Source organism: Lissotriton vulgaris, chromosome 3_2, assembly GCF_964263255.1.
Source record: "Lissotriton vulgaris chromosome 3_2, aLisVul1.2, whole genome shotgun sequence".
Classification (NCBI taxonomy): domain Eukaryota; kingdom Metazoa; phylum Chordata; class Amphibia; order Caudata; family Salamandridae; genus Lissotriton; species Lissotriton vulgaris.
In genome coordinates, this window is record NC_141690.1 from 187,450,054 (window position 1) to 187,475,261 (window position 25,208).

At 47.5% G+C, this 25,208-nt stretch overlaps 1 protein-coding gene across 8 annotated transcripts in view; it reads right to left on the bottom strand.

The window, feature by feature from the left end:
- Positions 1-25,208, bottom strand: part of RNF4 (ring finger protein 4) — a 334,013-nt gene that overhangs the window by 88,664 nt on the left and 220,141 nt on the right. For all 8 annotated transcript variants that reach the window (XM_086964195.1, XM_086964191.1, XM_086964193.1 and 5 more), the window contains one exon: positions 6,138-6,294. In XM_086964195.1, the coding sequence (XP_086820321.1) occupies positions 6,138-6,294 (157 nt within the window). The remainder of the gene's footprint in view (positions 1-6,137; positions 6,295-25,208) is intronic.

Below are 25,208 nucleotides of genomic sequence, written 5' to 3' on the forward strand. Positions count from 1 at the left end.
CATCTTGCTGTGACAAGAAACACACCAAAGAATCTGCTTCTAATTATTGTATTACGTTTGTCATTGTACTAAGTTTTGATACCCTAAAGTAGTTGCGAGAGCACAGCTGTGTAATTGTTGCCAAGTCTTTGACTTCATTGGACGGTTAAGGGTGTTTTCCGTCTGCTCTTCACGCACTACCTCTGACTTACTCACACCACACACTGTAACGTAGAAATTGAGGCAGAGCGCCCTTAGTATCTGAACTCTCCGAAAAACTCCAACCGCTGATTTCACATGGAAGTAAGCATCCTGTAGGTCTATAGCGCATAGCCAGTCTCCCTGTTGCAACTGAGGATAAATCTGATGCAACAACAGCATGCAAAACTTTTCCCTGCGAATCCATTTGTTTGCCTGCCGCAAGTCCAGAATGGGCCTGAACTCGTTCTAGTCCTTCTTGCGAACAAGAAAGAACCTGGAGTACAGACCTTTTCCTCTCTGAGACAGAGGTACGTCTTCTATCGCCCTTTTCCTCAACAGGATATCCGCTTCCGCCTGAAGCTCGCGCAGCTGAAACTGCGAGCTGACCGGGGGAATTGCTGGAGGAGGACTGGTGAACCGAAGACTGTATCCATTGCAAACAATATTCAGCACCCACATGTCCCGAGTAATTTTTGTCCACTCTGCCAGAAAAAATTGAATGCTTCCCCCTACCGGAGTGGGTAACAGATCCGGGGGAAGTAGGTTCCTAGGGCCTAGACCCAGCCTGGCCCTTGGGCGCCGGGGCCGACTGCTGGCCTCCTCTGCCCTTCTGGCGCTTCTGGAACGGCTTACGGAACTGTTGTTGATGTTGCGATTGTCCCGAAGCCTGGCCTCCTCCTCGGCCTTGCCCACGAACCGCCGTTGGAAAGGGCGGTACGTCTTCTTGGTCTCTTTAGGCTTCTCCAGGCCCACAGCCGTTAGCGTCTCGGCCTCCGCCTTCATGCGGGCCATCTCATCGTCCGCATGCTTCCCGAAGAGGGTCTCACCTGAGAATGGTAGGTTGGCCACCCTCTGCTGTGCGTCCGGGTTCAGGGACGTAAGCCGGAGCCATGCGTGGCGTCGTTGGTGGTTGACTCAGTGGCAAAATCCGTGAGCAGCCAACAGGGAAGAGTCCGCTGCAGCGCTGATAATCTGGTTCGCCACCAGCATCCCTTCATTCAGCACTTCCATGAAGTCCTCACGCTTCTCCCGAGGTAAGTGCTCTGCAAACCGCTTGAGGGAGTCCCAGAGGGCGCAGTCATATCGGCCCAACAGCGCCGTGGCACTCGCAGCTTTCATGGAGGTAGCGGAAGTTCCACAGACTTTCCTCCCCGCCGAATCCATCCACCTGGACTCCTTATCCGGGGGAACCGTGGAGGACGGAGTGGTGGCATGTTGCTTGCGGGCCGACGTCACAATGACAGAGTCAGGAGGGGGTTCCGTTCTCAGAAAGGCCGGATCCGAATCGGGAGCCCGGTACTTTTTCAGCAACCTCGATGGAGCCGCCCTCGTCACCGCAGGGGTGAGAAAAAGGGCCATAGCCGGTTCCTCCAGGCCCGGCACCAGAGGCAGGAGAGGACGAGACAGGTGTTTTTGATGCAATGTCTCAAAAATGACTGAAGTTTTCGGAGTAGGCACCGTCGGGGATATGCCCAACTTCGCAGCGCCCCTTAAAAGGACGTCCTGAAACGCCACCAGGTCATCAATCGGGGACACCCTCGTGTCCGGCGACCCCGACAAGGTAGGAGAATAGTCCCTGGTCCCAGAGGACCTTGTGTGTGAGCGAGATTCGCGCCTCCTATGGCGGCGTCTCGACCTCGTGGACGATCTGCGTCGCGATCTCTCCCTTCTCCCAGAGCGAGAGCGAGACCTGCCAGCCCGTGGCCGCTCCACCGGTTTTCGTGGCGGGGTCTTCCTTGGCTCCTCACGGGGTTTTGGTTTTGGGGTCCCCTTAGGAGGAACAGGCAAAGACGGCAGCGAAGTGGACCTCGGCAGAGGAACCTTTGGCTGCGGGGCGGGCCCATGCGGAGGGACAGGAGGGGATGGTGGGTCGCCTGAAGGAAGTGGAGGTTTGGGTGGAGGATCCTCTTTAGGAACAGGAGGAGGAGTCGGAGTCCGAGGCCGAGATGGCGTGTACACCTCCGAGTACACCGAGCCCGGTGACTCCTTAGGCGAAGGGGGCGGGAATCCAGCCCCTTCAGCAGGTGATCGCTTCCTCTTGCGTCCTCCACTAGAAGCAGCGTGACTTCAGGGACTAGAATCCCTCCTGCGCCGTTTTGGAGAGGCTGAACGACTCCCAGACGCCGACCGCTTTCTGCTCGACGCAGAGCGTCGCTTTTCTGTCGTCGAACGACGCTTCCTTGACTCCGGCGTCAACGCTGCCTCCGCGACGTCGACCCTCTTTTTCTCGACGTCGAACGCCGACCCCTCGACGTCGACCTCTTCCTCCGCGACGTCGTACGCCGCCTCCGCGACGTCGAGCGTTCCGTCTTCGACGACGAGCGTCGCCGTCTCCTTGATGCTCTCGACGTAGAGGAGCCCCTCTACGTCGACCGGTGCTTCGACGGCGATCGACGGTGTCGCCTCGACAGCGATCGACGGTGTCGCCTTGACGGCGAGCGGCGATGCTTGTCACTTCGCCTTCGGCCTCGATAGGAAGACCTTGGCGTCGACGAAGACGATGACGTCGACGGTGACTTCGACGGCGACTTCTCCATGATCTTCGACGTCGAGCCGTCTCGACCCGGAGCCCCGGGGAGAAGGGGAGCACACCGCAGTCATCCCTCTCGACGTCGTCGATGCAATCGACGTCGACGGAGACCGGGACCGTTTGCTGGACTTCCTGCCCCTGGGGAGCCCCCCAGAGGGCTCAGCAGAGGGAACCTTCCCAGCCTGCCCAGACCCACCTGCAGCCTGCAGACGCCTCTCCTCAAGGCCAGAAAGCCTGATCTTCATCCTGTCCCTCAGAGTCCGAGCAGTAAACTGTTGGCAGATGACACAATCCTCAGGGACATGATCCTCAGGGAGGCAGACGATGCAGACATCATGGGGATCACTCTTGGCCTTCTTCCTCCCACATGCTGGGAACTTATCAAAAAGGCCAGGCATTTTAGAGCCCTAAAATGCCTGAAACAGCACACAAAAGAGAAAGAGAACACCAAGAAAGTAAACTGAAACACTTTTAGAACACAAAAGTGCCAAAATATCCAATAAACCCTTGAAACAAGGGAGTGCTCAATGCCAGGGTCCTGTAAGCAGGAGCCGGAAAAAAGAACTGAAAGCAGAGGGACCTGCTATGCATTCTGGGATACTGGGAGAAGTTCTGGAAAGTTCTCTTAAAGGCACAGTATCCTATTTAAGCCACATAATGGCAGCCTATGGGGCTTGTCTGTCCCTACCTTCCTCTCTATCATTCCAGAGTCTTTGACTGGGGGAGGCAAGTTTCTCTATGGTAGAAACTGGCAGGCTGTATTATGTGTAGTTTTTTTTGGTGGAATTTCTAGTTTAAGTACTGGACAGTGTAGCCTGTGGATATAGGCTGCATTATTTGTCTTTAAATTCTCTCTTAAGTGTCTTTGCAGTTTCTGCATTATTTTGGCAACTTAAGAGATTATTTTTGATTGCCGAGGTCCACGCACATGGGCGGGACTATTTACTAGATTATGACTATACACAGAGATCCCCTACTACAGAAAAGCCTGAGCGAAGTGTGCTGGAAGGGGGCACGAGTGGGTGCAGTTGGTCATTTCCAGTCTGCGAATACAGGGCATCACGAGTGCCTAAGGTCAATACTGTGCCAGTCTGCAGACAGAGGACATCACAAGTGCGTAAAGCCAATACTGTGCTAGACTGGCAGAAGTCACGGTTGAGTGATATGCCCCGAATCACTGGATCTTGAGCCCACGGCGACCACTCGAAGCTGGTTTCCCATCTCCAAAGTCGGCAACTCTGAATGTTGACCTCGTCACTTTTTCGAAATAATTCGTATTTTTATTAATAACTTAGGAAGGCAGATGTGCTCTAGTAGAACGTGGTATTGCAATCTAGCCGCTCCTGTGCCGTGTACACAAAGAGGGCGGGGGGGGGGGGAGACATGCACTATGTACAGGTTTGAGTTGCAAGATGACTGGCAAGCACGCGAACTCGGGTGTTCCTGCACTTAGCCTGTTCGAGCATGTAACGAAAAGAAATGACACCCGCTGCTCGCATTTCACCGGTTCCTGCAGAGCTCAGACATTTGTGGGCATATGCATTGACGGCCGCAAAGTAACCAAACCAAAGTAACCATTTCCGCCACCTCCCTTGCTGCTCGTCGTGATGCCTCCGCGGGAAACAAACCAGAAATCTACAAGGCGCGCAGCATTTAGAAGCATTGCAGAGGAAGATTCCGACGCGCGGATTGGGTCGCGCGCGCGCGTAAGCGGTCTACGTTACAGGCTCACGACCCAATCCCAAGGCGCGCGTCTGAATCTGCCTCTGCCATTGACAATGCTGCACGCGTGGCCAGCTCTTGTCTATAGTCCTCAATGCGAGAGCGCGCTTTCGCCAAAGCAAGACCTAAAAAGTGATAGCGTTGACTTGGTGCTATCAGGGTGGATGGTGTCAGCCGACACCCATCCCAGATTTCTTTGGAATGATCTATGGAAATAGAAGTAAAAGGTTCTGAATCCACCTCAGTTAGCACCAAGTCAACGCTATCACTTTTTATTACTCCCAGGTGAGCTATCAAGAGACGGACGATTGATTTCGATACACAAAGAAATTGCCTTCATCCCAACAGAACCACTATTCTTGTATCACTCTCTGTAAGAAATAAGGCGTCATAACCTGGAGGGCGATATATTAAAGCACCCAATAGGGCATGTTTCTCTGAAAGTTTAAATGCAAAAGAAATTGCTTCACAGGCCGGAATGGGAAGCTCACAGACATTACACTTAAAACTGTTTTTAAATACTAAGGCAATTCCAACTCCCTGCTTCCCAATTCTGTCCCACCTCACTATCCAGTAATAAGATTGTAGAGCCACAATGACATTCAGAATGGAATCCTCATGTGACTATGTCTCTGTCAGAAACACTGTATCGTATGCATGGTCAACTACAAAGTTAATAAAGAAAATGTTGTTGGTTGCATGGTAGCAACTTACCATGGATACAAAAAAATGCAAAGCTTAGTTTCCGTCTTTATAACTATGAATGCGGATATCCTTCTCCCTTCAGCAGAGTACACACTAACTGCTCCCTGGTCCCTTACAGACAGACATCCAGCACATTAAGGGAGAAGTTATAGAATGTACATACCTGTGTGCCCCTTATTAAATTTAAGGATGAACAGCATGTATCCAAACATCCCGGTTGCAGAGCTCTTAGCCAATCCGCAGAATAAACCTTAACAATTGGCTTCCCCCCCCCCCCCCGACACCCCCCCCCCCCCTAACCGCTGGGCGACTCCGTGTCTGGTCAATGTTCAAGTAGAGGCGTGGCCGAGGCACACTAAACTGGCCCGCTCACTGGGTGAGTAATGTGTCTTTGCCAAGAGCTGCAATATGCACGTCACAAAAGGCCGACCAACCAAAGTCCGATCAGTCTGCAGTTAGACTTAAAATTAACCGAAATAAATGCAATCCCGCCTCCTCCCAGTAACAAAATTACCATACTTAAAAATGGCTGCCTCAATATAAAGAAGTTGTTTGGTAGCGGTGCGCTAATAGGCACCTTAACTAGCACTTGTTTGTGATATATACTCTGTTGAGTAATGGATAGCTCTAATACTAGACAGTAAGGCATATTTTGTGTAAGGCACAACGTTTGTTCAGTTGATGAGAAACGCAGATCATAAATACTGGTTTTAGTGATTTCAGTACATTCACCTTGTGTGCCTCAAATACCCATTTGGACATGCCAGGATAATGGTGAATATATTTCACAGGCAAACAAATGCAAGCAATCAATTACAAAAAAAGGAGAAAGGATGTAGAGAAAACCTTGAAAATACAGATAACAGTTTGTCTCAAGAGAACAAACTATTCAGTTTTGATGAATGAAGAAGTCAGGTAAGTGAGAACTTGGAGTAAAAAATGCATGCATGACTAGTATACAATATTACACTATTTGCAACAAAGCAAGTAAACCTCTTACCTGGGATTTGCTGTTCCATTCTCTAGGGTATTTAAGTATGCGGAAACAGTACTAGCTACACACACGTCCCCTTCAGAGTCTTCATCACCACTACTTAACACATAGCTGTCAGGATGCCCTCGAGTTGTTCGATTTCTCCTCCTTCTGCTGCGCCTTTCTAAATAATTAAGCAAAATACACTTGTATTTTTGTCTTTCATAAAGTGCAATTGTTATGTATCTATAACCTTTTACATACTGCCTAACAAATTGTTTGCCTACTCTGAATGGTAGCAGATTCATACATTGTTTAAGAAAAGAACCTGTCCACCAGTGAGACCTAAAAATAATAAAAGCAACTCAGAATTAAAAAAAAAAATAATGTGATTCTACTTTCATTCATACGACCTGTTCTAATAGATGACGAATTAAATTACTTTTGGTACATATGCGGTGATCTGCATTAACTGGAGTAAATCTTTTACATACCCATTGACATACTGGCCCTTGCTGAGAGATTAGGGCAGCCCCCTTAAATGGGAACTGATGAGGTATTGTGTGCCCAGAGTCCTGTGGAACGCCAAAGGTAGGCAGAGGTAAAAGTAGATAGCCCCTTACTGTCTATTTGTGGTAGTGTGGGGGAGTAGAGCGGCTTTATCAGAGGGTAGTGTTAAGCATTTGTTGTACACACTCAGGAAGGAAATTAGGTCACACGCTCAAAGACTGAACTCAGACCAATTTGTATAAAAGTATTATTTAGTTATTTTATTTCTTAGAACCAAGCTAAGCCTAGTGCAGGTAAGTGAAATAATACTTTTCAAAATCGTATGCAATGATTCACAGTTGAATGCAGGCTCAAATGCAGTTGGTTAAATTACAGGTAAGCCAACAGTTCGAAATTACTTTTCAGTTCCTTTACAGATTACGGTGTATGTTATTTTTTAGAGGTTTTTAGGGGTGGATGCTTGGAGTTAAGGGTAGGGGGCCCTTCCCTCCCTAGGGATGACAGGGGGTGGGGGGTTATCCACCTCCTCCTCCACATCCCTTTCCTCCTTGGACTGGTCATCACCATTCTCAGAGGGGTGGTTATTGGCATAATCAGCCAGGACTTTTAGTATTTTGGAGAAAAACAATTTAGGAGAATCAGAATTCTAAAGGCAATTTAAGAGTTCTGTTGTGTGATCAGATGGTAACCAAGTAGTCCAACAAATGCAAGTATGTATCCCACCGCTGATCCACCAATGTAAGAAAGTGTCTCTGTATATACTGCACCAATGTAAGGTTCAGAGTCCACAGCCCCCAGAGGTATGGCAGAGGCTAAAGTTAGATATAACCGTACTCAAAGTGGTAGCTTGGTCGAGCAGTAAGGCAGTATCAGAGGACAGTGTAAAGCATTTGTTGTACACACTCAAGTTAGCAAATGGTCTCACACACACACAAGCACTGAACTGTAGGCCAATTGTTTTGTATATAAAAATATATAGTTGTTTACTTTAGAACCACAAGTAAGTATCAAATACTTTCTCAAAATGACACGTTGCAATGGAATACTTTCAAATAGCAACAGACTTTAGAATGCACTCTGGGGATTAATGGATGGGGGGGAAGCATAGGCATAGATCCCGGACCATCTCATTGAAAGGGAATTTCCCCTTGACCCCGGTTGAGGTATCCTGCTAACGGAATATATCGGCATGTTTTGTTCTCCTGTGACGCAAATAGATCTAGAGCTGGTTTGCCCCATGTCTGAAAGATCTTGTTCACCTGAGATTGTTCTAACTCCCACTCATGGCAGACGGATAGAGATTTGCTTAGCAGGTCCGCCAGTGTATTGTGTAGACCGTGGGCATGCTCGGCCTTCAAGATTATTCCGTTTAACGTTGTCATTCCCGCCATTCTTGCGCTTCCTGGGAAAGAGTTGTGTATGTAGTACATGCTGGCCGTTTGTTAGTACGGACCAGCACTGAGGAACCTGCTATCCTTGGAAAGACAGCCTGAAGAGACAAGAAAATGGCCCGCAGATCCAGACTGTTGATGTACCGCTGCTTTTGTATCCAAGACCATCTTCCCTGGATCTGTAAATCCTGCAGATGACCTCCCCATCCTTCCATGGAAGAGTGTCGTTAATTCGAAATCTGGGATGTCTTGCACAAAGGAGAGACCTTGAGAAAGATTTGTTTGAGACAAGGCCTGGGCGTCAAATTCCGTTTCGCTTGCAGAATTTGCGTAATTTCGCATTCTGCGGAGAACGGGAATTGCCCAAAATTACAGGTTTAGCGGCTTTGCAGGATTTTTTGCTTGTTCTCGCTCTCAAAATGCACGTTCGCAAGATATTTTCCCCTGAGCATGCAAACAGCGTTCGCGAATAGGAAAAAAGCACCGGAAACGAGCGAAACAAGCAATTCCACGTGTTCGCGAAACTCTGCGTGCTCGCGGACATTTTTTTTACTGTTTTGTAGAGCTTTGTGAAGCGAGACTACGCAAATTCCGCCTACCCCTATTTGAGACCACCAACGGAGTGCGTCCACCATACCTGCGGTTATTTGGATATCATCCTCGAAAGAACCCAATGTCTGTTGCCATTGTTTCTGCAATTCCTCTTGAAGAGGTCTCAAAAGGGATCAAGTTGATCGCTGAGGAGCACATTCCTAGGAGCGATCTGAATGTTCGAACAGAAACTGACGCTCTTTTTGAAATCGTTGTCGCAAATTTTTGAAGGAGCACATGACAATCTTGAGGCAAGAATGCTTTGCACTGGACGGTGTCCAGGGATGCTCCAGGGAATAAAAATGCTCTGAGTTAGAATCAAATTTGATTTGCCCTTGTTTAGAGTGACCCCTAGTGAATTGAACAGACAGACAAATTGTTGTAGCAACCTTGGCTTCTTGCCTCGACGGAGCTTTGAGCAGCAAATCTTCGAGGTATGGGAAAACTTGGATCCCCGGGATCATAAAGTTGCTGCTACTGGAGCTAAGCACTTGGTGAAAATCCATGGCGCTCATTTTTGGCCAAACGGAGCACCTTGATAGTGGTTCCAGCCACTGTGAATCGCAGATATTTTCAATGTTTTTGATGGGCAGGGATATAAAAATATGCGTCTTCCATGTCCAGAGAAGTCATTAAATCCCCTTCGTCTGAGCACCTCAGAATATAGGAAAGTGTTACCATCCAGAAGGTTTATCTTTTGAGAAATGTGTTGAGATTGCGGAGATCCAGAATTGGTCGGCATTCTCCTGACTTTTTTGATTAGGAGGAAACAAGCGTAGAAACCCGTTCCTCTCTGCGTGGACGGTACTTCTTCTATCGCCTCCTTGAGGAGCATGACCAAGACTTTGTGCAATAAGTGAAGACGAGGGGGAGGGGGACCCTTGGGCGGAGTGGTAGGTGGTATCTGGAGAAACTCTAGTGTATGACCATTGGTGACAAGGTACAGCACCCAGCGGTCTGACATGATCTTGTGTCACAGCTGTGCATAAACAGACATTTTCGCACCCACAGGTAGTGGGGTAAGGTTGACTGGCACCCTGAAAAGCTCATTGCTTCCTGGCAGAATCCCGGCCTTGTTATTGTGTTTTCTTTTGGCCACCCTGGCGAGAGAAACCAGCAGTCTATGACTGACGGTAAGAGGATTGGTTGTACGACTGTCTGGATTGAGGTTGGTATTGTTGATAATGGTGATTCGACTGATAGCCGCACTGATATGTAGAGAATCCTCGCCCTTTGGCCCCTCTGAAAGGTATGCGTCTATATTCTAGAGCACCTAAAGATTTTGCGGTGTCTGTCATTTTTGATTGCCAAAAGGGTGTCATCTATATGCTTACCGAACAGTAAATCCCCATCATAAGCCATGTCCAGTATCTTCATCTGAACTTCGGGTTTAAAGGTAGTCGCTTAAAGCAAACCGTGGCGTCAAAGAACAGCTGCCCCAGCTAACTGCCGAAAGCTTGTGTCAGCGATGTCTAACGCGCAGTCAATTGTTTCGGAGGCAGCTCGTTCACCCTCTAATAAGATTTTCCATGCTTCCTCTCTTTGATCCTCGGGGATAAGATCCATCAATCCATCAAACGGCCAATGATTGCCAGCTCTAATTGAAACTGCAGCCATAGAAGAGAATTTTTTCCCTAAAAGGTTCATACGGCATCCCTCTTTGTCTGGAGGAGCGGTAATTGGTGTTGCCGGGCTTTTCGAACGCCGTTGTGCAGCCTGAGATATTAAAGGATCTGGCCTCGGATGACTTATGAGGCAAGATGGACTGTTCTCTGGAGCGCTGCATTTCTTCTCAATCCGAGGTAACACCACAGTTATGGATGCCGGTGTCTTCATGATTTTCAGGCCCTCTTGCCAGATGTAATCAATGATGGTAATAGAGTGAATGGTCTTTCTAGTATCCTCTTTGAATCATGTTAGAAAAAGTGTCTGTTTGACCTTAATAGGGAGCTGAAACTTAGTAGCTTCTCTCTACATTAAATTATGAAATCCCCAGATGTCCTCGGGAAGAGAATCAGAGGGCAAATGCGGAGATGGTGTCTCTATAATATAATCATCCCATGGACCTGGAGCATCTGCCTTGTTTAGGTAACCTGCTTTCCTCAACCTCCTCATCCGAGGAGGAAGTGTCAATGTCCAGTAGGTGGATCTTGTGCAGGAGCCGGTGTACTAGGTAGAGTAGGCTCTGGTACTGAAACAGGAACCTCTACTTGTGGAATTGGGTTCTCTAGCGGAATCTGTGGCAGAGGAAATCTCTGACGATAATCCGCTAACATAGCCTGTAGGTCTTGTATAAGTGCTAGAGGAAGATGAGACATTTCCTTCTGACGAGATTCATGCCTGTGATAGAACTGGTGCCGTGGAGCCATATATTGACCATGGTAGTAATGCTCCTCTTGGTAATCATCCTCATCAGTATCTTGACATTTAACGCTAAGCTCAGATGAACTATGAGCCACTCTGTATGGATCAACCTCTTCTTCCTCATCATAATCCTCGTCGTCCATGAAGCCTTTTAACCGATGCAAAGGTGGTAACTGAGAAATTTTACTATAGCCCTGAAAAGGCCTTTGAATAGTCTTTATTTGATAAACTCTCGTCGACTGGGGTATCAACAGTGCAGAAATATGGATGGTAGGAATGTCTCTCGTTGACGGTCCTGTCATCGACGGTGGTAGAATCACAGGCACGTTTATAGATGGTGCAGTCGACTGTATTGTCGTCAAAGCCTTTCCCCCCTTCGACTGTGTCGTCGTCGATGCCTCTCCCGTCAATGGTGTCATCGTCGACGGTGCAGTTGGAATGTTCGTCGATGGGTTCGTCAAAATAGAAACTCACGTTGACGAGATAGGTGATAAAATAGCCGTTGTCAATATAGTCGCCGCCGACGACGTAACACATAGTCGACGATGTGGTAAAAGCATGCGTTAAACAGATTTTTTTATGCTTTTTACTCACAGTTTCTTAAGAGGATGACCTTGGACGCTCTTTGAGTGGAAGAAGGCAGAGATGATGCTGGCTCAGAGGAGTGTTTAGAACTCTTTGTGAATAGATTTTTCCTGGAAAGTTTCCAGAGGTTTTCTTCCCTCACCTGAGGAGCCTTCTTGAGATCTAGCCCTCTTGCTAGATGTGGAAGCTCGGTCCTCTTCCTCAGCTAAAGAAGAAGGAAGCTCTTTAGACTTAAGCCATAAAAGTAATCCTGCCTCTCTGTCCCTCAGAGTCTTGATGGGAAAGGTACAGCAGATTTTACAGTATTTAGCCTCATGTTTGGGGTAGAGGCAATAAAGACAATCTTTATGAAGATCATCAACATGCACCCTCTTCTTCCTGCAGGAGCAGAAGAGGCCCTTCTTGTCAGACATGCTTGCTTGAAGAGCTGAAGAGAAGAAAACGGAGTAGCACTCAGGGAGACTCCCTTCTACACGACGTGCGGTGAAAATCTGAGGAGACCCGTTTCTGTTGGCAGTGTACTAGAGGGTGCTGATAGCGGATTGGTTGGAGCAGACATTTGGTCCTTTTCCTATAATGACGTAGATAGGCTGCTAAGATATATCCTTTGGCCAATTTATTATTATGGCACTGCTTTTGTATGTTACCGTGGGACTCCCATCTCGGCGACGGGGAATGATTCAGGCATGTGAATCTATGAAAGATACCACAATACAGGACAATTGGCTTAGACACTGTAGAGGTACAGGTCTCATGCGCCTGTACCCTCACCACTGGTATAGTGCACCCAGCCAGAGTGGTGGCTGACCTATGCCAGGGCAGTAGGTGGTTGGCATGACTCACAGGGATGTGTGCCATGTAGACTCTTCACTTGGTTCTGCACCAAAACATGCAGCCTGCAATGGCAATGTGTGTGTGTGTGTGTGTGTAAATTTACAGGCCCTCTAAGGGTGGCACAATAAGTGCTGCAACCCTTAGAGGCCAAACCTGGCCACAGTGCCCTTGGCACCTATGGTACCATATTACAAGGGACTGACATGTGGCCAAAGAGCGTCAATTGGGTTTTGTCCTAATGCAGTTTAGGTAAGGAACATAGGCCTTAGGTTCCTGGTTGGTAGGAACCCAGGGCACACTCAGTAAAAGTACATCAACAGTTTGGCAAAAAGTGGGAGCAACCATGAAAAAAAAGAGGGGGGGTACTATCTCACATCTCCGTCGGACAAAGAAGCCCTATGATGATGGGGTGGCCCTTCCAAACTTGTAGTTGTATTACTGGGCGGCACAGCGGCTGGGTATTCGCGATGCAACAGGAACCTTCCACTTATGTAAATACAAGGGCCATGGACCTGAGAGGTTGCCTATGTCAACTCTACAGGATGGGTAAGAAACTTTGGCCGCCAACTGTCACTGCTGTGAAGGTGAGAATATGGTGACAGGCAACCAACACACTAGGGTGGACGTATCGGGTACACTCTAGACACCACTCTGGGAGTCCACTGGCAAAGCTCTGACTAGTGGAAAAATCATAGGAAATGGGACTTAATGGGCATGTAAAAAATAAGCGTTGTTTGGCGGGATGAATAGAGGATACCAGTTCCCGACCTGTAGGAACAATTTGAGCTGACAGGGAGTCAACTGCTCAGTTATATGTAGGGGAAGCATATCCAGCAGGGTTACAGCAATAGCCTGGAAGATATTGTAGAGGAGACATTGCTGGAGGGGCCCCCTCCAACAACCATGCAGCCTCATAGATATACGCCATGTTACTCATCAACAGTCTGCCACCCTTCATATGCTTGGGAGCAGGACCTGGGGAGCCAATGATCTTGTATGAGGGCGGAGGGGGACCTGCCAGTATCTTTAAAACGTGGCAATATGTGCAGAAATCTGCTTGTCCAGATGTAGATATTCCATGGAGCACACTTCAGGAGAAACAGGGTGAGAAAATAGGAAAAATTGTTGACGACTGATGTCTTAGTGGCTGCGGACAGCGGGAAACACTTTTTCATAAATTATGGAAGGATAAGTTACTTACCTGTAATCCTAGTTCTCTACTAGGGGTATCCTCATCAAAGTCATAAGCACTGAATAATCCCGCCCATGTGCGGGAAAATAATTTTATATATGAAAAAGAGACATATATATATATATATCCGATAACCACTCTCTACGTGCTATGATACCACGCCAAAGAAAACGAGAGAGACGGACTCTTGGATCTCACAGCAGTCGCTGTAGTTTGTTTATTTTTTCATTCTTTTAGGTGCATTGCTGTGCCCACCACCAAACGCGTTTCGGCGATCCCAATCGCCTTGCTCGCTGGACAGTTTGTGCTTATTCCCCCTTAATAATTTAAACTTAGTTTCACCAATCCCTGGCAGCCTACCATTTAATAAACATAGTAAACAGACTACTGCACGTATAAGTACTAGGAGTTGATGATGTAGAAGACAGACTCCCTTATTTACAAATCCACATAAAGGAAATCACAAATTATGTTGTCATTATTATAGAAACACATCTTATAAAATATGTATATACATAATAAAATATAAATACATATATATTAATACTGTAAACATAACTAAATGAAATAATTTTTTAATTTTGACATTAAAAATATTCTGTTCTCCATTCAACTCAAAAAGACAATTGGTAATAACAATGAAATATTTTTTAAAAGGATAGCTCGCTGTTTTTTAGCTGTTAAAGGTAGGTTGCCCTATTTATGTGCAAAAAACAAATGCTTTTGTCTTAATAAAGTGCATGCGTGATTAAAAATTCCCAGCCGTGAATTTTCAAAAAATACATTTCATAGTGTAGTTTAAAAACCACACTATTACCCTGGGGAACAGGGCTACTTGGGCAGAAGAATATGGTTATCAGACATATTAATACCTGTACAAATACATAGATGTTCAAAAGTAAAACTCCAACAGATCCATTTTTATCAACTGCATAGTTCCTATAGCCAACAATAATTTAAATCATATTAAATACTTCCTCCTGTATAGTCAAACAAGTGTATTTTTTCTTCATAATCACCATATAGAGAATATCACCAGCCATACTGGGCTTATATCAGTGTTGGTAATAATTCCATACATTTTCACCTAGCTTTGAACCACACTGACTGAGCTGCATTTAAAGATAAATATAAACAATAACACCTCAGATGTAGTTAAAAGAATAAATATTATGGAGATTAAAATCAATCAATTTTCAAATTCATATATCTACACCTTTCAACTCAATCAGATATGCCAATATTTTATAAATAGTGGTACAGATCTTCACAAATATTAAGACCACGTGGGCTTTTCGTATCCAGCTCTACAATGTATTTGGTCTCCAGCCGGCACAGCTGTTTTTCACGATCACCACCCCTCCTACTCATAGGAACGTTGTCAATAACATAATAATACAAAACATTCAAGTTATTACCATGTTACATGCCTGGCCACTGGGTATGTGGGGTCAGAATTGACCGTGGCCCGCAAATGTTGCAATATTCTCGCTTGTACTGGTAATTTTGTGCTGCCAACGTATTTGAGCCCACAACTGCAATGAAGCACATAAGGCAAATTCAGTCTTGCACGTATAGTGTCCCTTGATTTTCATAGGGATATCTGAAAATGCCGTTGTATATGACAAGATGTTAGTGCCAAATTTACAGGCTCGGCAGGAGCTGCACTTAAAAAACCCGTTTCATGGGGAGGGCCAGCTGCCCTTAGCATACATCTCTGGACTCGTCTTTACCAGATCTGACCTCATTGAGTAGGCTTTACGAAATGCAAAATTGGGTTTATGGGAATACACTGTGTTTAAAACATTATCAGTCATAACTATAGGCCATTCCTTGTTTAAATATTTTTTGATGACTTGAGATTGTCTACTATATGTAGAAATGATCCTGCATGTTTTATCTATACTGTCTCTCTGGCCAGAAGGTGCTTTGGAGTTGTTCCACTCCATGAACTTCAATTTGTTTCTTTTGAAGGAGGGTGCTCTCTCAATTTGATTGACTTTGACTAAAGTCAATCAAACTATATAATAATATAATCAACTAAAGTCACGTAGCGTGAGCACGCCGGAGTCACGCTAGAGTCCAGCCCGTCTGAGCCCGTCTGGGCCCAGAACCCAGAACCCTTGGTCCAAATTCCAGAAATGCGGAGAACATACTCTTGTGAGGATATTATGTCGCTGCGCGCTCCTAAAAAGGTGTTGTGTAAGTACATCTACAAAGGATCTAAATCTTTCTCAGCCTGTAGGACATGGCAGCTCATCCAACCGGACAAGGGAAAGAACGCCCTGTCGATGGCTCGGCTGAATTGTAGATCCCTCCCGTGCCATGTGCTTGAAATCAATTTCCTGATACAAGACCACGATCTGGACATCCTGTTTCTGACGGAAACTTGGATTACAGCCAGTTCAGGTGAGGACATGGTTCGAGCCCTCCCCCCAGGTTTCCTAATATACTATCTGGATAGACCTGTGGGGCGGGGGCCGCATTGCCATTATATACAGAGACATGTTTGTATGCAGGGCGCAGAATAGTGATGTTCGGGACTGAGAGCTGTCAGTTCTCACTGCGGACGTCCCCCACGGTAACCGTGTCAGGCCTTCTGACTTACCGTTCTCCAGGGGGCATGGGAAGCTTTGTCAGCTCCCTGATGGAAACAGTCATGCAGCTGGCCTCTTCGACGACTAATTTTATGGTGTTAGGGGACCTGAATCTACACTTCAATGAACCGGCTGACTTAGTGGCCGCTGACTTACAGTGTGATTTAAATGCCTATAATCTCAGTCTAAGTAACCCAGGAGCCTCGCATTCCAAGGGCCACCTCCTTGATCCCATCTTTTCGAACATCCCGCACCTTAGGGCTTTGCCGCTTGCCCTCTACCCTGGACAGAGCATTTCCTGGTCCCGGTTATCTTGCAAGTTGATCCAAAAACCGCCCCTTCTCCGAGAACCTATACCTTGGAAAGAGCTTGGTCTAGGTTATCAGTGGATAACTGGATCGCCAAACTTGAGAGCTCGTGCCCTCCCTTAGCCTCGGACCCGGTAACGGCTGATGCGGATTTCGAGCTGTGGGTGACTAATTCCCTAGATGCCATCCTCCCTAAAAAGAGAGTGGCAAAGAGGGTCTGCCCCATGGTATTCACCGGAATTACAAATCCTTAGGAAAGGATGTAAGAGGTTGGAGAGGGCTTGGAGGAAAGATTGGGGGTGGCTAGTCGGGACCAATACAGCGCAGCAATTAGAGCATATAAAAACGCCCTTCGCTGTGCCAAGGCCCAATTTTTTGAGGAAAGAATAAAAAGCTCCTCCAACTCTTCTAGAGAGACTTTTAAAGTGGTAAAGGAACTCCTCAAAATTCCTGAGCCCCGTTGATTCAGGATAACCCAGCTCAGAAGTGTAGGGAGCTAGCGGAGTATTTCCACTTAAAAATAGAGAATATCATAAGCGCTCTGCCCCAAGTTGCGCTGAGCGCAGACACAGGCAGTCAGGTAGGAGGAGATTTTGCCATATTGGACACTTTTGGTCCAATTTCTGTTGCAGAAGTCATAAAGGAGAGCTGGGATCTATGAAGAGTGGTTCTCCTGGGGATCCGGCCCCAATGAGGTTTCTGAAACAAGTGGCATCTGCTGTTGCGGCCCCTGTTACGAACCGGATTAATGCATCCCTTGCCCAGGGTGTGGTGCCGCCGAGCTGGAAAAGAGCAGTTGTTAAGGCTCTCCTGAAGAAACCCAATCTGGATTCATCAGATTTGGCAAACTTCAGGCCTATCTCTCTGCTGCCGGGTCTTGGTAAGATCGCAGAAAGACTGGTTAATCACTGACTGTCAGACTTTCTGGAATCCAACGGTCTGTTACGAGAGTCACAAACGGGTTTTCGGCCAGGGCAGGGCACAGACACAGCCCTATTGGCAGTATTGAGGAAGCCAGGAGCATTTTGGATTCAGGAGGGTCAGTGGCAGTGATCCTCCTGGACCTCAGTGCGGCTTTTGACACTGTAAACCACCAAGTGTTGATCCAACGGCTGTCCAATGTGGGGGTAGCAGGAGTGGCGTTGCAGTGGCTTCGGTCATTTTTGTGTGGCCGTACCTATCAGGTCTGGGAAGGCAGCGAACGGTCAACATCTATCCCCCTCCAGTGTGGGGTGCCACAGGGCTCTTCGTTAAGACCCACATTGTTTAACGTTTATATGGCCCCCCTGGAGGATGTGGTTGCCCCATTTGGGATAAAAATAGTCAGCTATGCTGATGATACTCAGCTGGTGGTTGCATTGTCCCAATTGGTGAATAACCCAGATTCGCTGCGCCTATGTATGACCAAAGTACACACTTGGATGTACCAATCGGCGCTTAAATTAAACGGTTCTAAGACCGAAATAATGTTGCTAGGGCACAAGACTCCCTCACTCCCTTCGACCATCTGGCCCAGTTTCCTGGGCGAGCTCCCCAGCCCTAAGCAGGAGATCAAGAGCTTGGGGGTTTGGATGGAGCAAGACCTCACCTTCATGACCCAGGCTAAGAAAACGGCAGGGGTCTGTTTCGGGCTCCTCCGTTCAGCCCGTAAAGTTTTGCCCCTCCTCCCTTTGACATCGAGAAAGCTACTCATTCAGGGGCTGATCATTTCAAGACTCGATTACTGTAGTGCTATATTCCTTGGCGCCCCTGAGGCAACGTTCAGCAAGCTTCAGCGGGTTCAAAACGCTGCGGCTAGGATGCTGACGAATGTGCCAAGGAGGCTGTCAGCTAAACCCGCCTTGAAAACATTGCACTGGCTTCCAGTGCGGGAGAGGGTTAAATTCAAAGCTCTCTGCACAGCACATAAAATCCTCCAGGGGAAGGGACCCCCTATCCTAAGGAAGTTAGTGGTGCCTTATAAAGCAAACAGAGCCTTGCGCTCCGACCATCAACACCTGCTGCAGGTTCCTAGAGTGAATAAGGCCCTTACTGGTGGTAGAAGATTTTCGGTTCACACTGCCACTCTCTGGAATGCGCTTCCGCTGAGAATGCGCTTAGAGACTTGTACTCTTCGTTTTCGGAAGCTTCTGAAGACACATCTATTCCCTATCTGATGTGATTGATCTGGTTCTGTTTTTTTGTTGCTGCCTGGACAAGCGCTGGGATGCCCGAGGGTAACTACGAGCTATATAAAATTCCAAACAAATTGACTAAGGCCGTATTTAGATTTTTCTCTTTGTAACCTCTCTCCAACAGTCTTTTCTTAGTTCTTTCCTGAGCTTCTGTGCGTGCCGTTTCTGTACTACACGCTCTATTCACCCTGAGAAACGCGCCATAAGGTAGACTGGCTATAGTGTGGTGGGGGTGAAAGCTACTCGCATGGAGCATAGTCAAGTTCACTTCCTCCATAAACACCGGGACTCCATGACTGCGGTGCAACCAGGGATAGAGGTCGCCCTGTGTAACATGTAGCTTCCACCAAGCACACCGGTACGCTGTGCCAATGCACTCCGAATCCAGTCCTTTCAAATACCCGCTTCAGAACAAAAGCGTGTACTCAAGATAAATATTTATTCATTTCAATTCCAGCATGGTAGTTGAGAATATGGAACAAACCCAACGCGTTTCGGCGACACACTCTCCTTTGTCACGGGTGACTGGTATTGAAAGGAATAAATATTTATCTGGAGTACACGCTTTTGTTCTGAAGCGGTTATTTGAAAGGACTGGACTCGGAGTGCATTAGCACAGCGTACCGGTGTGCTTGGTGGAAGATATATATACACATACACACACACACACCTCTATATATACACAAACATATCATTTTTTTTTCATACCACTGCAGCTCTCATTTAGGAGGCCAAACAATGTAATAAAACACAAACTGCTTTTGCAAACATACATAATATATGTACAAAAACGCATGAGGGCAAGACACTTGTACTCAGTTTTTACACCTCATGAGTAAACTGCAAAAGAAAAGCAGGCATTGTTAGCCTACAGGCTGCATTGTTGTAAACCAACAAACAATGAAAGCAATCTTTCATAAAAACTGGCACCCTGCCTTTAAGGTAGCCATGACCCCTAGCTTTCCATCATGCCTCAGGGGTGAAAGTTGGGTCAGTTGTTCTTCGCGTAACACTGAAGATCAGGGCACCAGGATAATGTTTAACAATTAAATAATCTAATTTGTCTGGGGAGGCAAGTGGGTTGTTTATGACTTTGATGAGGATACCCCTTGGAAGAAAACTAGGATTACTTATCCTTCTCTTCCAGGGGATCCTCATCAATAGTCATAAGCACTGAATAGAATAGCAAGCCCATCATCTACCTGCAGGCAAATGAGAAACAAATTGACCCAATTAACAACCGAAAAATCAGCTGTTGAACAGATTCCTCAATGAGACTTGATCTACTTGAGTGTCCACTATAGTATCTGAGTCAAGACAGTAGTGTCTTGTAAATGTATGCACTGATCTCCAAGTGCTGCTTTACAGATCTTAGAGAGCGTTACATTATTGAGAAAAGCAGTCTTAGCTGCTTTTCCTCTCGTGGAATGAGCTTTGGGAGTGGACAAAAGAGGCTTCTGGGCTAACTGGTAAGCCAATTTGATGCATGAGACTACCCATCTGGAGATGGACTGCTTTGATGCTGGAAAACCTGTTCTGATCGAACCATAATTAATAAATAGGCGATCAGACTTTCTCAATGGCTTCAACCTGTCAAGATACAACTTCAAAACCCTTTTAAGGTCTAATGAATGTAGAGCCCTCTCAGCTGGAGTGGAGGGATTGGGGAAAAAGGTTGGAGGAGAAATGGTTTGATTTACATGAAAATCGGAAACCACCTTCGAAAGGAAGAAAGGATGTGTTCTGAGGACTACCCTTTTGAGATGGAAGACAAAGCAGGGCTCTTTTGAACAGAGAGCCTTTATCTCACTAGCCCTACGAGCTGAGGTGATAGCCACCAAGAAAGCTACCTTCCACGTAAGGTGTTGTACGGTTGCTTTGTGGATAGGCTCAAAGGGTGGACCCATCAATTTTGACAGTACCAAGTTCAGCTCCCAAGGAGGTGAAAGCGTTCGGACCGGAGGGAAGACCTTCTTAAGACCCTGCAGGAAATCCTTCACCACCTGTAAAGGAAAGAACGAGGGTTGAGAAGGAGAACGCCTGTACGCCGTAATGGCAGCCAGTTGCACCCTAATGGACGAGAATTTCAAACCTGCTCTGGCTAGGTGAAGCAAATAGGGCAAAACTACCTCCTCCTACCCCTTGGTGGGACCACAATTATTTTGCACACACCATATGTAAATGCGTTTCCAATGGAAGCATAAGTGCCTTGTGGAAGGTCTCCTTGCCTCTTTCAATATGGGCAAGCAGTCCTGTGGAAGACCTAAGTGCCCACACTGGAGGACCTCAGGAGCCATGCTGCTAAGTTCAGTGATGGAAGGTTGGGGTGATGAGCCCTCCCGTTCATCTTGTACAGTAGGTCCGGTCTGCACGGCAGCCTGTTGTGTGGACATACTGACAGATGCTGGAGGTCAGGGTACCACCATTGCCTCGGCCAGTCTGGAGCTATCAGTATAATTGTGGTGTCTGAGTGTGATAGTTTGATCACCACCTTCGGGATGAGAGGCAAGGGTTGAAAAGTGTACACAAATGCCCCTGACCAGTTGATCAAAAGGGCATTCCCCTTGGATACTGTTCGGTAGTACCTTGAGGCGAAGTCTCGGCATTTTGTGTTTTCATCATCCGCGAACAGATCCATGCTTGGACGGCCCAAGGCCTGGAAGATGTCGACCACTTTGTCGTTAGGAACCCAGTCCTGCTGTTCCTCGAAGTGGCAGCGGAGTGCATCCACTTGAGAATTCTGCTCACCCAGCAGGTGAACTGCTGTGATGGATAGATTCCTCGCCAGAAGCCAGTGCCAAAAGGTCTGTTCTTCCAAAGAGAGTCTTCGAGAGAGTTTCCCCCTGCTTGTTCAGGTAGTACATGGTGGTGGTATGGTCTGTCTGTACTAGGATGGAACTCACCTGAATCGAAGCGAGGAAAGCCTTAAGAGCAAGATCAACAGCCCATAACTCCAGCGTGGTACAATTGCTCTTCTGAGGACCATAGGCCTTGCGTCTGGAGAGACCCCATGTGGGCTCCCCATCCTTGCGTCTGATCAGAGTGAGAGGGGGAGGGAGGTTGGGAGTATGATGGAACGGAACTCCTACTCTCAGGTTGTCCATCATCCACCACGGAATGGATGCTCTGGCTGCGTGTGATTGACAGATTCTGTCTTCCCAGCGAGAAAACCGTTGATCCCATTTGTTCTCCAGATCCTGCTGTAGAGGGCACATTTTAATCTGCCATTGGGAACCAGAAAAATGCAGGATGCAATCGAACCTAGCAGGGAGGCGAACTGACGCACCAAAGACAGGTTGCTCTTTAAAATCTGTCTGCCTTTCTGAATGATGGATAATTGTCTTTCCTCCGAAGGAAACACTTTTCCTCGCTTGGAGTCTATCAACGCACCTAGGTAGTGGATTCTTTGTGTGGGCTGCTGTGTCGACTTCTCAAAGTTCACATGGAGGCCCAGTTTTTAACAAAGCCCTAGGCACTGCTGGAAATGTTTCATCACGCTATGGGGAGAGGGGACTTTGAGCAACCAATTGTCCAGGTAAGGGTAGGCTAAGATGCCTCTGCGTCCCAGAGCAGCTGCCACCACCGCCATGCACTTCGTGAACACCCAGAGAGCCAACTTGAGCTCGAAGGGCAGCACTTTGAATTGATAGTGTGACGATCCAACTATGAATCTTAGGTATTGCCGGTGATGCTGACTATCGGAACATGAAAGTAGGCATCTTGCAGATCCAGCTAAAACATCCAATCCCCTTTGCGGAGGTGAGGATACATTTGGTGGAGAGCCAATTTGCTAAACTTTTCCCGTTTGATGGACTTGTTGAGTGCTCGCAGATCCAGAATGGGCCTGTACTCTGATTTCTGACCATTTCTTTACCAGGAAATATCTGGAATAAACTCCGACCTCTTTGGGATTGTGGAACCTTCTCTATGGCTGATTTTTGGAGAAGGATGCCCACTTCCCTCTGCAGCATGTTGACCTGGTAGCATGATGACGTTACCGGAGGGATCGAGGGAGGCCAACGTTGAAAACGTAGAAAGTACCCATTCTGCAGCATAGCTAACACCCACTGGACCTTACGTGATAGCTCGCCACTCTTGTAGATGATTCTCAACACTTCCTCCTACTGGAGTGGTGGACGGTGATGGAGGAAGCAGGCACTCATTGTTTGGCTGGAGCTTTCTTTAGAGGTAGAGGACTGACGGTTGGCTCCTCTTCCCCCGTTGGATCGACGGCCTTGTTGGTTTTGGTTCTTTTGCCAATGAGGGGTTTGAATCCTCTGTTGGAAGGAGCGGCAATCAGTATTGCGGTAACGGTGACCAAACTTTTTTCTTTTCCAGCCCCACCGCTTTCAGGGTATCTAGCTCAGTCTTCATCCGTGCCATCTCTTCATCGGTGTGCGAGCCGAACAACGATGAACCGGAGAATGGAAGGTTGAGAATCCGGGCCTGCGCTTCTGGCTTCAGTGCAGTAAGGTTAAGCCAGGAAGATCTTCTGGCATAATTTCCGTGGGCGTAGGAGTGGGCTGAAAGTGTAGCTCCATCGGCCGCAGCACTAATCCCTTGGTTCGCCACCAAGCTGCCCTCCTGTAAAACCTCCTCGAAGACCTTACGGTCTTCCTTAGGCAGTTTTTCCATAAAACGCTGGAGAAAGTCCCACAAAGCTCTATCGTAGCGCGGATACACTGGAGACTTTAAGTATGGATGCAGAAGTACTGCATACTTTTCTCCCCCATGAATCTGGTCTCTTGCTCTCCTTGTCTGGGGGTACTGTAGACGAGGAGGCCACTAAGTGGGTCTTTCTAGCCACAGCTACAATCACAGAGTCTGTGGTGGATAGGACTTCAGGAAAGAGGGATCCCACTCCGGTGAACCATACTTCTTTAGAATTCTAGCCAGTACGGTCTTGAGAGTGGCCGGCGTAAGGAAGATGTCCATAACCGGTTTAAGGAGCCCCGGTACCAATGGAAGTAATGGTCGAGAAGACGTCTTCTGGTTCAAGGTTTTGAAAATAACCGAAGTACTCAGCTGAATTGGCATAGGAATGTTCAGCTTTTTAGACCCCCTGGAAAAAACGTCCTGGAATGTGCTCACATCGTCCACAGGAGAGATCCTCTGTAAGGGTGGGCGAGTAGTCTCTTTTTGAGGGCTATGTTGAGGGGTAGAAGGTGTTAGAAGAGCTGCACCTCCTCCTTCTGCTGCGTGATCTTGATCTCCTCCTGGAAGGTGGTGCAGGAGAGAGAGAACAAGCACTACCTCTTGGCAGAGAAAGACCTGTATCTTGTGGTAGGGGAGCCAGAGGGGACCTGTGATCAGGATTGGGACCCCGATTAAAGTCTACCGACTGCATAGGCTCAGCCCAGTGGTGTAGTGGACGCATCCACCTGGGAGAGAGGTGAATGGATGAGTCCTCTCTCCAGCCTTGGGAAGGAAGGATGGACGGGTCCGCAGAACCACTTTGTCCGGATGGACAGACAGGAAAGGAGGCTTGGATGAATGAGTCTGGAGCTCACTCACTCTTCTGGCAGATGTGATGGCTACCAGGAATGCAGTTTTAAGCATCAGAAGCCTCAAAGGACAGTTGTGAAGTGGATCAAAGGGAGCGCACAATAAATAAGTTAAGACTAGATTCAAGTCCAACTGAGGCATAACAAAGGGAAAAGGAGGAAAGAGGATTTACAACCAGGTACTTGAAAAGAGACAGCTAATCTGGAAGCCGAAAGAAGGCAGAGCTGGCCGAGAGATAGCCCTTGATAGTGCCCAGAGCAGAGCCCTTCTGGGCCAAAGAACTGAGAAACAAGAGAACCTCTGAAAGAGGGGCAGAAAGGGGATCCACAGCCTTTGCTGTGCACCATGCCACAAATTTGTTCCACTGGCAGCCGTATACCGTCTTAGTGGAGGGACACCTGGCTGCTAGGATAACATCACAAACTTCGGGAAGCAGGTCAAAAGACATCCACTGCCGCCACTTAATCTCCAGGCAAGGAGGAGGCGGCTGGTCAGGTTCGGTTGGAGGACAGTCACCTGCTGCTGCGACAGAAGATCCTTCCGAAGAGTCAGACTGGTCGGAGGATCGATGGCCATGTTCAGCAGCTCGGGATACGAGACTTTGTGCCCAATCCGGAGCCACAAGGATGACTTTGGCCCGGTCACGCCTTATCTTCAGCACTCTGGGCAGAAATGGTATAGGCGTACAAAGCCCCGCAAATCCACTCGCGACAAAAGCGCCGCCGTGGAAATTCCAGTGAGCAGAGTTGCTAACATTGCCCGTTCTCTTCAGTGGCAAAGAGATCTAACCAAGGCTCACCCCACTGTCGAAAGAGACCTTGCACCACTTCCGAGTGAAGATGCCATTTGTGATCCATCATGCACCTTAGCCTGAGTTGGTCTGCTCTGGCATTAGGGGGACCTGCCAGGTGTTGAACCACCAGATATTTCCCCTGATGTTCTACCCATGTCCAGAGGCGGAGGGCCTCCTGACATAAGGTCCATGACATTACCCTGCCTGGTTTGTTGCAGTACCATATGGCGGTGGTGTTGTCCGTGAACACCTGC